The following is a 14397-nucleotide window of genomic DNA, read 5'->3' on the forward strand; positions in this document are numbered from 1 at the left end:
GGCATTGGTTCTTGTCTCATGGAGCCAGCCTCAAGTGGCCATTGCAGGAACTGCAGTTTTTGGCACTCTCTTTATATTAAAACTCAAACGTTCGTTCCCTTTAATATGTAAGAATAATAAACCATGTAGGGCAGCAGCACTTATGTGTGTCACCTAAACTTAGGCTTTGTGAGCTTTTAGCTGACACGGTTATTTGCACATCATCGTAACAGCAGCTCACCCAGCAAGACGAAAATGCAGGCCAGGATGGCGATCAGAGCCCCCCTGCTGAGGCTGGCGGGCAGGCTGTAGGCCTCAGCGTTGCATGACATGACGTTGCCCTCCTGGTCGCAGCTACACACACGTATAGTCAGCGTGCTGGTGCTACTCTGAACCGGCTGCTCACTGTCCGAGATGAAAATGGGCAAATAGAAGACGGTCTGGTCTTGCTGTGACCAACCGCCACGGCGTGTCAGGATCCACGCTGTGTTGTCTGGAAGCGAACACAGAGGTCACAAAAAGATCAAGTTAGTGTTCAGAAATACAACAATAAGATGCTTAGTGTGAGGTAGCTGATAGCAGCAGGGTTTCATGTATGTGCTGCTTTCAGGGTAACTGAACACGCGGAGGAGTCATGGGATGATGGTGAGAATTGAAGACGAGCACAGCTGTGAAGAGGAAATGTCGACTGAAGCTACTAAATATCACACCTATTACTCACAGAGGCTTATTTCAAGACACTGATCTTTACTGTCAATATATAGCAGGAAAAAAGAGTTTTAACTCATTCACTGCCATTGACGTCTATAGCCGTCAATGGCAGTGAATGAGTCAATGGGTTTAACTCATTCACTGCCAATCGCTGGCAGTGAATGAGTTAATAGCCTCACATACATTTGATCATCTCCCACGGTTTCTACAGCTGTTACTGTAGTTAAAATTATGTATTAAAATATCCTTTAGTGCAATATTTCTGTCTAGCCTGAGGGAGAAAAAGTTAGCAAAATTATCTGATTGTTCTAAATTACTATAAATATAATTCTGCTTTGCATTCCCTTCCCCACGCCCCTAGAATGTAATTATAATGGAGAAACACTGAATCCTTCATTATATTTTTTATTAAGTAAATGAAGATATTTGAGAAGAATCATCTTTAACAATATCAAGAACATGAAGATTCATAAGAATGTGAATTGTGTGTTTTAATGAAAGGAATTAAAAGTCCTTAGCAAGTTCTAAAATTTGATAAATACAAATGACACTTCATATTTGCATAACTGATTTAGGAAAAATGAAGCCAAAACACAGCATGTGTGGTGAATACTAAGTATACCCAAAGAGGAAAGACATCTGCAATGATCTTATAGAAGCAACTATCGCTGGACATTAGTCTGGAAAAGTTACACAATCTTTTTCAAACAATCTGAAGTCATTCTGCAATGAGAGATTCTTCATAAGTGGAAGTTGCCAGGAGTGGACATCCCAGCAAACTCAACCCAAGGTCAGACTGTGCAATGCTCAAAGAAATTGAGATGGGTTTTAAACAATTTGTACAGGTGTCAGTTAACATGCTATATGTTAAAATTCTGTTACAACTAGGAGAAGACGGAAGATGGTTAGTTTGCCAGGGTTGCCAGGTATAGGCCTGTTCTCTCTAAAAAACAACATGGCAGCATGGCTTAGGTTTGCAAAATTGCATCTGAACAAACCACGAGACTTCTGCATTAATGTCCTCTGGACAGAAAAGACCAAAGTGGAGATGTTTGGCTATAATGTACAGCAAGTACCAATCACAGCATGCCAGCACTAACGCCCCATACCAAGTGGTGAAGGGGTGATGATTTGGCACAGGCACAGGACCTGGCCACCTTACAGTACTTGACTTGACCATGAACTCCAGAGTATCTGCCTCCACTTCTAAGTATTCTAGAGCCAGTTTTGAGACCATATGTCTGGCAGCTTCATCGAAACTGAATCATGCAACAGGACAATGATCCCAAATACAGCAGCAACTCTACAACAGACTGGCCGAAAAAAGAAGCGGTGATACAGTGTAGTTTTTGTTAAAAAAAACACACATGCTGCAGTTCATTTGAGGTTGTATTTTAATAATAATTTAAAAATTTTGACTTGCAGATTATTTTTAATTATGTCCTGATTCATAAGACCTTAGAACAGAAGGAAGCTGTACTTGCTTTTTACCACGACTGCATTAAAATGTAAAAACCATGAATATTTACTGCTGGGCTGCATACTTCCATACTACATATTTTACTGTGGATGCTGCTCTTCCATAGATAAGGAGAAACAGCGATCTTATTTTACTGGTCCAACTCACTAGAAATCAAATTAGCCTGCATGGAAAACTCGTGCATGACACAGAACCGTGACCGAACGTGTACCTTGGTTATCTTTCAGGGTGAAGTTAGGGTTGTTGACGGCCTCTGGAGCCAAGCTGTAGTAGAAGTGCTGCCCACCAAGCGGCTCGTCTGGATCTACTGCTGTCACGGTCTGGATCAGCTGGATTACAGACATGAAAGTCATATTTAAAATCTGCTAATGGCTTATTTCACTTTCAGCAAGAAATGATAGTCGAACAGATGTTATGTAGTGGAGAAAAATGTGTTTTTCTGGAGTACAGGTAAGGGTGGTATAAAATGTGTCTCAGATTTTACTCTAAGAGCACCAGAATATAAATTATACAAGTATTTTATCATCATTAATGACTTACAGGGACTTATTCCAAACACTGATGCAAACTGGTGTCTCCGTACCTGCCCTGCTTTGGCATTTTCACACACATACGCCTCCAGGTAGTGCATCAGCGACGGAGGATTATCATTCACATCCAGGACCCTCACAGCCACCGACACACTTGCGATCTGTGTGGGGTTATCTGCAGGGAAACGCAAACTGGTCAGAGGCTGATGGACGGAGATAAATGACTCTGAGAAATCCTAAGGTGCAGCATGTTTGCTGTAAAAGATTTACGGAGGAGCTCAGCAGGATCCTCACAGATTACAGTCCTGTTATTCCCCATTACAGCCTGCCATTTGCATACCCTAACCAGCTGTGTAATAAGCTGTGAAAACACAATTAGTGCAAAGTAACTACTTTCTCAGTTTTCATCACATGATCCATCCATCAGAGGTGTGAGATTAGCTCTCGAGGTCAAAGCTCCACGTGGTCTTACTGTGCTTTAATATTCACTGCAGTGAGCGTGCTCCAACTTTGCTGAAGTTGAAGATTTGGTAAATTAATAATCTACGAATTAGTTTAGTTCAAATTGAACTACACTGTGTAACAAATTAAAGTTCTGACACAATCTCCAAATTAATTATCACTTTTGGTAACAAAGTGTTGACTCAATCCTAAACACATTGTTAAAATTCTTAAAAAAAATTTCACTTAATGCTTTCAGTTCTCACATAATCACCTTTTTAATTACTAGTATTGTTAGTGTCCGACTGCTTTTTGTGTTTAATTTAGGACATTTAGCAGTTTTTGGACTCAATTACATTATTACAAGTAACACAAGTTTGTCATTAAGAAGCTAATGTAAAATTGTTGACACATCATAACACACATACCTTTCACAAACATGGCTCAATCTCAGTAATCTTATGTCCACAGGTCTAAAAATACTTATATCACAACTATAAAGTTACAATTTCATGTGAGTTCCTCGTTATTTTTGCTCTTGAATTTACAGCAACATATAAAAAGCTACTCATTTTTAAAGTATGAAGTGAAAATAAGGACTGTGAAGTAGAGAGAAAGTTTTTTATCGTCAGCTTTGCTTTGTTCCGGTACATTGAAATTTTTTCCCTCTTCCTCTCTGTGCCCTTTCCGTCTCCGTCACATCTTTAATTAGCCACCATGCGGGAAGTTCTTTAATTAGTCATTAATTCAATTACCATCTCCTTTAAGGTGTGTCTACCAAACAAAGGCACAAACAGACAAACAAAGCAAAGGGAGGAGGGGTGAAGGTGACTTTCGGGGCTACCAGCTGTGTGCGGCTCTGCGGGGCATCTCCTGCTCAGCGTTACATAACTCTGCAAGAGCTGTTCTCAAAAAAATCAGTCAGTCTGCGTTCATTCAAGTTTACTCCATCCACCTGTTTGTTTCTGTTTTCTGCATAAAGCCGCTGAATGAATCTCACAGTTTTCTGCTGTTAAGTCCTTAAATTCAAACTGTTATTTAAATTTGAGCTGCAGTTTTACAGGTTATGATAACTGTATGCATGATTGATTTCTATATTTTTGAAATGTTAGCACTAATCTGTGTCACGTAGTGCTCCCATACCACCTATGGATGCACATGCTGTTCAAAAACTACTTTAGTCTTTAAATAGAGACTACACTGTAATGGTATAAAAGCAGCAAAAGCAGAACTCAGTTACAGCCAGATGTGTCTTTATTTGCATGTGTATAAGACGTACTCATCTCCATGGCGAGGATGGTGATGTTGTGCCAGCCGACTTCCTCTCGGTCTAGCGAGCGCACGGTCATCAATGACCCGGAGGTGATTTCGATGTAGAAGTACTTGTCGGGGTCACTGGATCTGTCGATGGAGTACCTGGTGACACAAGATGATGACATAATGACAACAGTGATAAATAAAATGCACCATTGTGTAATTTTAAGTGGTTCATAGGGTAATGCATGCAAGCACACATAATCCAGTGCGTGACCCACGCGTGGATGTGTGTGATAAGATGCAGGCTGGAAACTCCTGAGGGAACTATGAGAAGAGGCTCCAGATAAGACTTAATCAGAGTATCTGCATCCTCTGCCAAACTTCCAACATGTTGGGACATGCAGACCTGCAGAGTGCCGCCCTGGCTCGTTTCCTGCCACCGTGGGCCATTTTCCAGAAACGCTCTTTTGAGAGAGACACGCAGCAACAACAACAACAACCGGCCACACTCACACACACAGGAGGAGAGGGATGAAGAGCGCATCCTCTTCCAGGCTGTGGAGCATAAACCAGTTTATTCACACAGAGATGGAGCTCACCTGTCACTGCCATGCTCTCCTCTCACCTGGAAGAGCCGCAAATGTGTGTTTCAACCAGGAAACAAGCATATGTGTGTAAATCTGTGATCTGATGATAACTTGCATGTTGTTGCACTTTCATTTTTTCCAAACATAAGGAAAAAAAGGAAAGTAAACTGTATTCTGTTAAATTCCTTAAAGGAACGTTAAAATGATGGTATAACAGAGCGTCAGTGACGTAAGATTTTCTTCTGCAGTTATATTGGAGCAGTGAATACTAGACAGCACTTATTGAGCAGAAAATCTCTCATATGCTGAGGCAAGACTAGCATGCACAGATGATCAATAATAGCTTATGAAAAACCCACTTTTGTGCTATTTTGAACTTTTATAATTTGATTTGAGAGCAATGCATTCACGCAGATATAACACATCTTCTCCTTCACTGCATCCACGAACCTCCTCCGAGGCCTTCTTCTTTTCCTCCTGTCTGGCAGCTCCATCTTCAACATCCTCCAAATAAAAGTTTTAGCATCTTCAGCTCTGCCACCTCCAGCTCGACCTTCTATCTGCTTGTTTCACTCTTGCTGCTAACCTTTAGTCAGAAATCACTCCTGACACTCATTTCCACCCACACCACCCTGCCAGCACCCTCTCCTTCATCACTTTTGTGCATCGTCCATTGTTTTGGATTGTTTATGTCACACAGCGGAAATTTGTGTTTTTATGTTTTATCAATCTGTGTATTGGTACATAGTGTTGATTTTATTTGCATGATTTTATAGTGATATTTATATTGCATGTTTGTTTATTGATATTTATACTGCATGGTTTTATCCTCATATTTATATTGGCGTTAATGTTGTACCATGTTCCTTTAACCCACTGTGGACTAAACAGATAATTGTAGGCACCTGTGAGGTGGGGGCGTTCCCCAAGGTGGCCTATCAGCCGCCAGGTTGACCTGTTAAAGGGGATAGTGAGCGCAGAGACAAAGGAGAGAGGAGTGACGCACGAAGGGTGAGGAGGCGAAAAAGGAACGCGTGCAACCCCGCACGTGTGTGGAACGAACTGCTGCCTGACTGTGGGGCGCCGCGAGTTGTTCGGCGATCCAGTCCTAACAGCAGGAACGGCAACAGTGGGTGGCGATGGCTGCAATGCACGACAGGGCAGGGATGCCCCTCTGCCTGCATCTGACGGTGAGACGAGGGAGGCCGTGTTCAGGTGTGGAGTGGGGCGGGACTGTGCGGCGACGCGCTGTCAGGAGGAGACAGGTCTGCGATAGGAGCCCCCTCCCTGGTCTGTTGCTGACGAGTTTTACCATACTGGAAGAGAAGTTCCTCTCCTGTCTCCTTCATATAAGGACCATTCGCCCATGTGTGGCTGGACTGTGGGATTATGGGACTATGGGAGAGTAATTTTAGTATATGGAAAACATGTTTTAGCCTTGTTTTAATATTGTATAGTTATTTCTGCCGGCAGGGTTTTTAGCGGGTTGCAACACTACTTTTATTGTATATGGGGAATTTTGTCTTGTATTTGTGACTCTGGCTGTGTTTTTTTTATTATGGAAATAAATGGTGTTTGAAGCCAGCTTAGTTTCTGTGCCCTGAGCGCTGACCCACCCACTCCCCTTTTTCGCTTGTATGTATACCAGACGTGGTGGTGAAGATTTAGGTCCACCAGTCTTAGCGGCTACATTTACCAGAGGTTTTTAAACTCTGGTACCTTCACTAACTGTACATCACACACATGCATTGTGTCTTGCTTCCATTGACATTCATTCCTCTTTTCTCCAGACCATACCTCCACCTCTGCAGCTCTCTTACTTTCACTACAGATCACAGTGTCATCTGCAAACACCAGTCTTCACCGTAGACTTGTATCTGACCTTATCTGTCAACCTGTCAAACAATAAGGGGCTCAGACCAGATATCTATATATGTAATCCTACCCCCACCTTGAACCCATCTGTCACTCGTACTGCACATCTTATCACTCTCTCGTTGTCCATGTTCATGTCTAGCACCACTTTCTCTCCCACTCATAACTTCTTCATGTAGTACCACAGTTCCTCCTCATGTAACCTGTCATATGCTTTGTTTTTCACTGCTGCAAATCCTGATATTTTAGTCTGAACTTGCCCTGGTTAAGTCTTCTCTTTTAATAAATATGACCAGTTTTATTTGTCTCGTAGAAGCGCATTAAATGCATCACATCATACTGACACAGGCAACATACTGAAGGAAGAAATATTTTTGCCTTTAAATGACTAATTAACACACATGCTGTTGTGATCATCACTAGATGCAGATATCAAATGTTTAATAAAAGTCTGTTGCTGGCACACTGAGGCATTAGCAGCAGACTGTGCTTGCAGACTTGCTCGCTGTGCGCGTTTTTGACTGACTGCCGACAGGAAACAGTCGTGATTGGCATGTCTGCCGCTGGCGAGGATCTCCCTGAAGGATCTCTATTAATATCACTGGTCCACAGTCCTGAGGAGGGGGGGAGGGGGCAGTGTGTGTGAAAAAGCAGGTGAAAAAGTGTGAGGTGAGTGCATACAGATGTATCTGCCAGTCACGCTGCAGCGCAGAAAGGACGGAGAGATGACAGATGAGGCAGACAGAGACACTGAAGGTCACCTGCTGCTTGTTGTTATCTGCCATCTGATGTTGCTGTTGCTGCAACAGCCGATTCCTCAGTTATCTGCAGCTCCCATTGCCAAAACTCGCTTTTTGAAAATCTCTCACTGATGCTCGTCCAGCCCTGAAGATTTTAGTGACACGACATTTTCAGACTGCAACTTCAGCTGCTCTGAATCCTGTTGCTTCCAGATATTAGAAATCAGTTTTCTGCTGATGGTCGTGATTGGGTCTTTTATTAATCATCAAAACCTTGGATGACTACCTGTAGATCTCCCATAGCAAAAAAATAGTCTTAGAGTTACTTTTGCTAGTCTCTCTGTCACATCAGTAAACGAGGATTACTTTATAAACTCGGCCACTTGTGTCAGCCCATATAAAATAAAACATTGAGCTCATTTTCAAATTCTTACTCTAAAAGTCATTAAGGAGGATTATCCAGTGTTAGAGTTGAACACAAATCATTAACCAATGATTGTGAAGTTTCACAAATTTTTCTTTCCTGTTTTGAAGTGTTAAAAAGAAGCTGATTAAAAAGAAGATGGACTGTTTGTTCTGTTCTTTTCTTTGGAGACAAGCTTCTTCAACAGCTTCAGAACTTCAAGTGAACAAGCTCAGCTTTTACTGATCATAGACAGACATGTGCGAGAAGTCTCCTGGTCCTCATTACTAGGCCATAATAAGAAAAACAACTTTTACTGTCAATAAATAGCAGGCTTTTATAACAGTGAGTCAGTAAAGAATGATGCATTTGAACTTGTACTAAGAACTTCCAGAATACCGCAGCCACTTCAGTCGCAGCAGTACATGGTAACCTCGAGCGTTGGCTGCATCTTGTGATTTTAAGAAGCCTCAGTCTTCAAACAGCAAACAAAAGGGCTGTTTTTAGGGAAATGGGGGGGAGAAAAAAAAATCAGTTTTCTGCTATGAGGTTCATTTAAAAAAACCAAAAATAAAACACATTCTCTAGGCCAAGAGAGTATTTTTTAATGTGTCCTGAACAATAGTTCTCCAGGCTTTTCTTTGGACATTGGCTGCTTTTTCACTTATTTTCTGTCCAGTCCTTGTAAGAATATTTTAAAACCATATAATCCTGACCTATGAGTCATTCAAGGATAAAAAGGCATCTAACTGAAGGGATGAACCAGTGTTGCATCTACACATAACAGAGCACTTAGCAAAGAACCACCACCTCCTTAGCCACTTTTTCACTACCAGCCTGTTGCAAAAACGCATAAACATATTTCCCCATTTCTTTAGTTGAATGTATGAAAGATGTCAAACTGTCAAATAGAATTTTTCTACCAACAAGATGATTCTTGAAGAGCTTTTAGCTGAAAACCTGATATATCTAAGCATGGCAGTGTCCTTAAAAGATTGTGAAAATGAAGGACAAAGGAAGAAATGGCTCATTGCCACATTCACCTATTCATACAGACACTTTTTTCTGTCCTTAAGTGCTTTCTATCTAACATTCATACACATACACAGCCATCTGTAAAACACGGTGGTTTGAGCCCACTTTACAGACAGGAGAAATTGTCAAAATTGATCAAATTATGAACACAAAGAAGTACAGTCAGATTTGTATCCAACATGTAACACCATCTGGAATCTATCTCATTAGTAATGGCTAAATCTTTCAGCATGACAATGATTTCAAACACATTGCCAGTGCAGTAAAATCATACCTGGGTAGAAAAACACAATCAGTCGTAGATTGTCCTCCTCAGAGCTCGGACCTCCACATTACAGAAGAAGTTTGGGGTCATCTGAAGGTAGCTAACATCCAAAGATGAGCTTTTCCTTCAAGAAGGTTGGAGAATTGTTCCTAAAGACTACTTAAATAAATGATAAGGAAGCTTTCCTAAGACAGTTCAGGCTGTGTTGAAAAATAAAGGTGCTCCTACCAGAAATCGACTCTCAAGCTCATTAGGATCCTCAAAACTGTTTCTGTAAATATTTTCTGTGTTTTGTTTTGCATGTGTTGCAGGTATGCACATGTATGTCCATGTACATTTGGACATGTTTAAATAAATCACCTATTTCCTCATCTCACTAGCAAAATATGAAGAAATGGGGGATGACTTAAGACGTGCAGTACTGTTATACAGGTGAGTTGCATGACGTGTTACCTGTCAGTGAAGGGGGAAACAATAGAAGTCAATATCTATGAGTGAAAGAGGACGAAAACCCTGACACAGCACTCGGGTTAAACTGCTGAGTGTCCGTGCAGACGGATGAAGTGAGCAGCAAACACACACAGGAGTCATCTACATCTTTACTTTTCACCCTGATCGAGGTGGAAAAAAGGGAAAGCTGGGACGAGGTGCAGCTTGTGTGAAGCACTCAGTCACCCCCGCAGCCGCTCATTCCTTCAGATGATTAATAGCCTAATTAAAAGGCTTTATGTCTAATTAGTTTATGAAAGGTGCAGTCTGGACGATCAACATCTGTTCTACCTGAGCACAAACCAGACTGAAATAAATGACATACGTCGTCAGCGTCTCTACTTCTGCGTGGTCTTTGGTTGTTACACAGATTAGTCCTCTATCTCGTGTCAGCTGTCCTGCTCTGAACATACATGTGGATAAATGGGAGCTCAGTCATATCAGCCTGCAGCTGCAGCCAGCTGTGAGTTGTGTTGTGATGCTGCCCCCTGCTGGTAAACAGGTTACTTTACTCTTATTTTACTTTAAACTAATGAAAATGCAGATTTAACTAAATATGATGCTCCAGATAGACTGCAGTTATTACATTATTAAATTAATGAATTGACAACGCTTGTAAAATTGTGATGAAATTAATGAAAATTACCGACATATTTTAAATACATTTTGGTTTATAAGTTTCCAAGCTTATAGAAGAGTTGCTTAAAAAATATCCATATTTAAAGGTGAAGAGTGGGAATTTTTTTTTTAACTTCTGTTTTAAATTCACCTCTCAGTGCATAAGTTTAATCTCTGAGAGAACCCAAACACATTCTGTGAGTCTGTCTTGGTTCCAGTTGACTGGTTTTAGTCAATGGTGGGATGGATAATTTGTTTGCCGAACACAAATTAACTCATTGATGCATCTCAGAATTGGTTCAGTTTACTGCTTCTGAAGCCAGTGGTCTCAGAAGCTGATCGAGGCTGGGCTGTTGGCATGCAGGATGTTGGCATGCATATCCATGAGAGCACCATACCTGATCTGATTGTTTCTGGTGGAATCTGAGCTACCGAGATGAGGCATTCCAACCTAAGCTTGTGCCATATACAGACTTCTCTAGCCAACATTTAGTCCCTGTGTCTCTGAACATGTTGGGTTGATGCCTTCATCAGGCTCAATCAGTGACCTTTGCACCCACTGAAGGCTACACTTATCCAAGAATGGAGAAAAAATCCTCAGATACAGATTGTGCAGTCCATGTTTAGACAGTGACTGCTAGCATCACATCCAGATAAGGCCACACCTTATATCAAGCATCTTGTATCTACATATATTACAGTGTTGGTGCATAAAATCTGAAGCCAGTAGAAACAACAAAGAGGACTTTCAGCAGATTGTTTCTGTCACACATCTGCACAGAAATTCTGCTAAATCAAACCATGCGAAGCACATAACTGGAGCATTATCACAAAAAATAGAAACTTTGCCTTTGAGGTGGTTTTTTTTGTCGTATCAAGGGTATTTATTGACCTATTTAAATGCTTAAAATGTAGACTAAACTCTTGCACAGTAAGCATGTTTGCAGTAAAACTGCAAAACTACTGAAGCACACAAAATCTGGAGTGGTTTATTTGTCATCCTCACCTCACAGTGTTGTTGGCAGCATCCGGATCCCTCGCTGACACGGTCTTCACCATAGTCCCGATCTCTGCGTCCTCTGGCAGCTCGACGTAGTACGCCGGCGAGTCGAACAGCGGGGGCTCGTCCACGTCCTCTATGCTCACGTGCACGATGGTGACGTCCTTGAAGGGCCCGCGGTGGCGAAAGGCCGGATCCAAGTGGGTGTTGGCTCCCTCCACCTTTAGAGTGTAGCTTGGCTTGATCTCAAAGTTTAGCGGCTGATGGGGTAACACACAAAAAGATTTTAAACCTTTAAAAAAGAACTCTGGGGTTAAGACGTTGATTGAGATTAAAAGGTTAAACTGCTGGTATTTCATGGTAAAATCAGCAAACGCTGGGCCTATCTGCTAGGAACTGTCCAGCTCAAAATAAAAAAATAAATATTAAGTATTTATTTCAGTGCTGAATTTACTGAAGAGATGCTGCAAAAAGAATGTGATCTTTCCCTCACTCAAGGTGAAATTAAATTGATAGATTCCTGAAGGGACTTTTGAGTGTAGGACAAAGAAGGCTTTCAGCCTTTTGTAAATGATAAAAAATGGACTGTTTCTTTTTTTTAAAAAAAAGAAATTGGATAGTTAATATCTATATCATAATATCATCTTTATCTCTATCACAGATCTTTAGTCTGTACCTTTTTCACTGTGATGATGCCAAAGAGGTTTGTAGGGTCGGTGCTGATGTCAAAGGTGTCCCTTCCATCCCCATCGATGATGCTGTACTTCATCTCAGCATTGACCCCAATGTCCCTGTCCTTCGCCCAGATGCGTCCCACCACCGACCCCACAGGAGCCGACTCAGGAATGCTCATCTGGTACAGCCCTGAAGACACAGATTAACATGAGTGTAATCAAACGGGTTCACTTTTCAGTCCTCTAGAGGGAGCCAAACCTCTTCGGCTCCTCTTGTCTCCAAACCACATCTCAAGCCGGATGAAATAAATGGCTCCATAAACGCCTCACAATTGGGTTATCTACTGTCTCATGGGTCGGCTTGAATTTCATCTACCGTTTAACCTCAAAGAAGAGGTGACAGCTGCCCAATTTGTGGAGCTCCCCGCAGCCTTAAAGCGAAACGCTTGCACATTGTGTTTGTCGGAGGGGAATCCCTGAAGCTCTTCACAACCGATCAAAGTTCCATCAGAGTGATGGCGTTAATTGGTTTGGGGACTGGTGATGGAGGAGGAAGTGGGCGCTGGGTGTTTTCTTTGTCTAAGAGCGAAGCCACCGGTCGGCCAAGCCGAGATGACCGCAGACAGTTAGACAAACCCCTGACCTAATGAGAGAAGTAGAAATTGGTATATTGAAAGAGACAGCATGGGGCGTCTGGTGGCTGGGAAGAAGGAGAAGAGGGAGGGAGGAGGCCAGAGGGTAAATGACTGGGGATTGGTGGCTAGAAGTGGACAGAGGGGCTAATGGCTTGGGTTCTCCAGAGAAATGAAGTGGATAGATGTAGAGATGAATAGTTTTGCACAGTTCTTATTGGGGGCAGTTTTAAAAATACACAAAGCACACCACGAGTGAGGTGTCAACCCTGAAACTAAACAGTGATCTCAGGGCCATTTCAGGGCTCTGAGTTTGGGTTCCTGGCCTGTCTCAGCTGCAGCACGCTCAGGCTGTACTATAATGCACAAGGCAGAGTTCAGTGTAAAGTCAGCATCATTTTAAGGCCAAGCTTCCAGAAAGCAAAAACACCAACTGGCTCAAAATCGAGACTTAATCCTACTTCTTACCAAAAATAATAAAACAGTATCAGTATTATGCTGAACCATAAAAATATACAAAACTGCATGATAAGGTCTTCCTAAAGAACGACATCTGAGCTTTCTCCAGAGACTCCAAAACTTAACTTTGAAAAGAGGACTTCTTATGAAGATTAAAAAAAGTGTTTACTGCAGTAGAAGTTAAATGGTTGTTTGTTTTTCCTTTTAGTTCAGTCATTTGTCTGATAAAAATTAAGAGCTAATTTGTGGACTGCTGGTTGGACAAATCAGCTCACTGGAAGAATATCTTCTGACATTTAAAGTAATGCTTTGTTTCAGCCCTCATTACCTCAGGGAGTCATAGCTCAAAGCTGCACAGTTTGTATATACTCAGAGGCTTTTTCTTTTTCTTTTCGAAGTTTTCCTGCAGTATATCACACGCTGCTGTTTCATAGCTGCTGAGACAAAGTACATGTTGCTCCTCCTCGAGGCTGATATGGGTTCAGGTAGAAAATCAATAAAACTAAGAAAAACATCTGCAGAGGGTTGCTTACTTTGGTCAAACATGGGCGGGTTGTCGTTGATGTCGCTGAGCGTGATGTTGACAGTAGTGGTGCCGGCTAGCCCCCCCAGCTGCCCGCCCATGTCCTTCGCCTGGATGACCACAGTGTAGTTTTCTCTGGTCTCGCGGTCCATGTCTGCCAGGGACACACGGACCATGCCTAAAAACAGAGAGGCAAATTAAAGGTCAGTTGACACAGACTGAGGTGAAACAGCCAAAGGATGGTGTCCTGAAATGAACGTAAAACCTTGATGATCAACTGATTTTATATTGATCTCTGTCTGTTCATGAGGGATTTTTCCAGCATCTCGTTGAATCTGTGCATGAAGATTTACGCAAGTCATGAAGGCAAAAAGAGTTCAAACCCATCGCTAGCAAGGTGTACCAAATAAAGTCGACAGTAAATGTGCATTCTGCTACATACAAAAGGTGATCTGCTGGTGCCTGGGGGGCTTGAGAGGAGTCCAGTGTCATCCTAATACACATGCATGCATAAATCATCCTCGCACCACACACCACAACTAATTAGTTTCTCTAATTTAGAGTCCCCCACCCAAACACACATTACTGTTATTTCTCATTTGGATATCCAATATGTTAGTATGATATGATGTTATGGCAACTGTACACTGTTTTTAAATTATAAATTGTGCAAGCTAGCAGAATGGCAGTCTAGTTTAT

General features: G+C 41.9%; 1 protein-coding gene across 5 annotated transcripts in view; it reads right to left on the minus strand.

The window, feature by feature from the left end:
- LOC146567083 (cadherin-20-like) overlaps positions 1-14397 on the minus strand; it is a 96470-nt gene that overhangs the window by 3455 nt on the left and 78618 nt on the right. For all 5 annotated transcript variants that reach the window (XM_085286687.1, XM_085286686.1, XM_085286688.1 and 2 more), the window contains 7 exons: positions 13709-13876; positions 12087-12274; positions 11417-11670; positions 4421-4557; positions 2754-2875; positions 2382-2499; positions 221-472 (listed from right to left, as the gene is read on the minus strand). In XM_085286687.1, the coding sequence (XP_085142813.1) occupies positions 221-472; positions 2382-2499; positions 2754-2875; positions 4421-4557; positions 11417-11670; positions 12087-12274; positions 13709-13876 (1239 nt within the window). The remainder of the gene's footprint in view (positions 1-220; positions 473-2381; positions 2500-2753; positions 2876-4420; positions 4558-11416; positions 11671-12086; positions 12275-13708; positions 13877-14397) is intronic.

This window comes from Mchenga conophoros, linkage group LG9, assembly GCF_057382185.1.
Source record: "Mchenga conophoros isolate Kocher_MC1m ecotype Shallow Benthic linkage group LG9, M_conophoros_male_GT1.1, whole genome shotgun sequence".
Lineage (NCBI taxonomy): Eukaryota > Metazoa > Chordata > Actinopteri > Cichliformes > Cichlidae > Mchenga > Mchenga conophoros.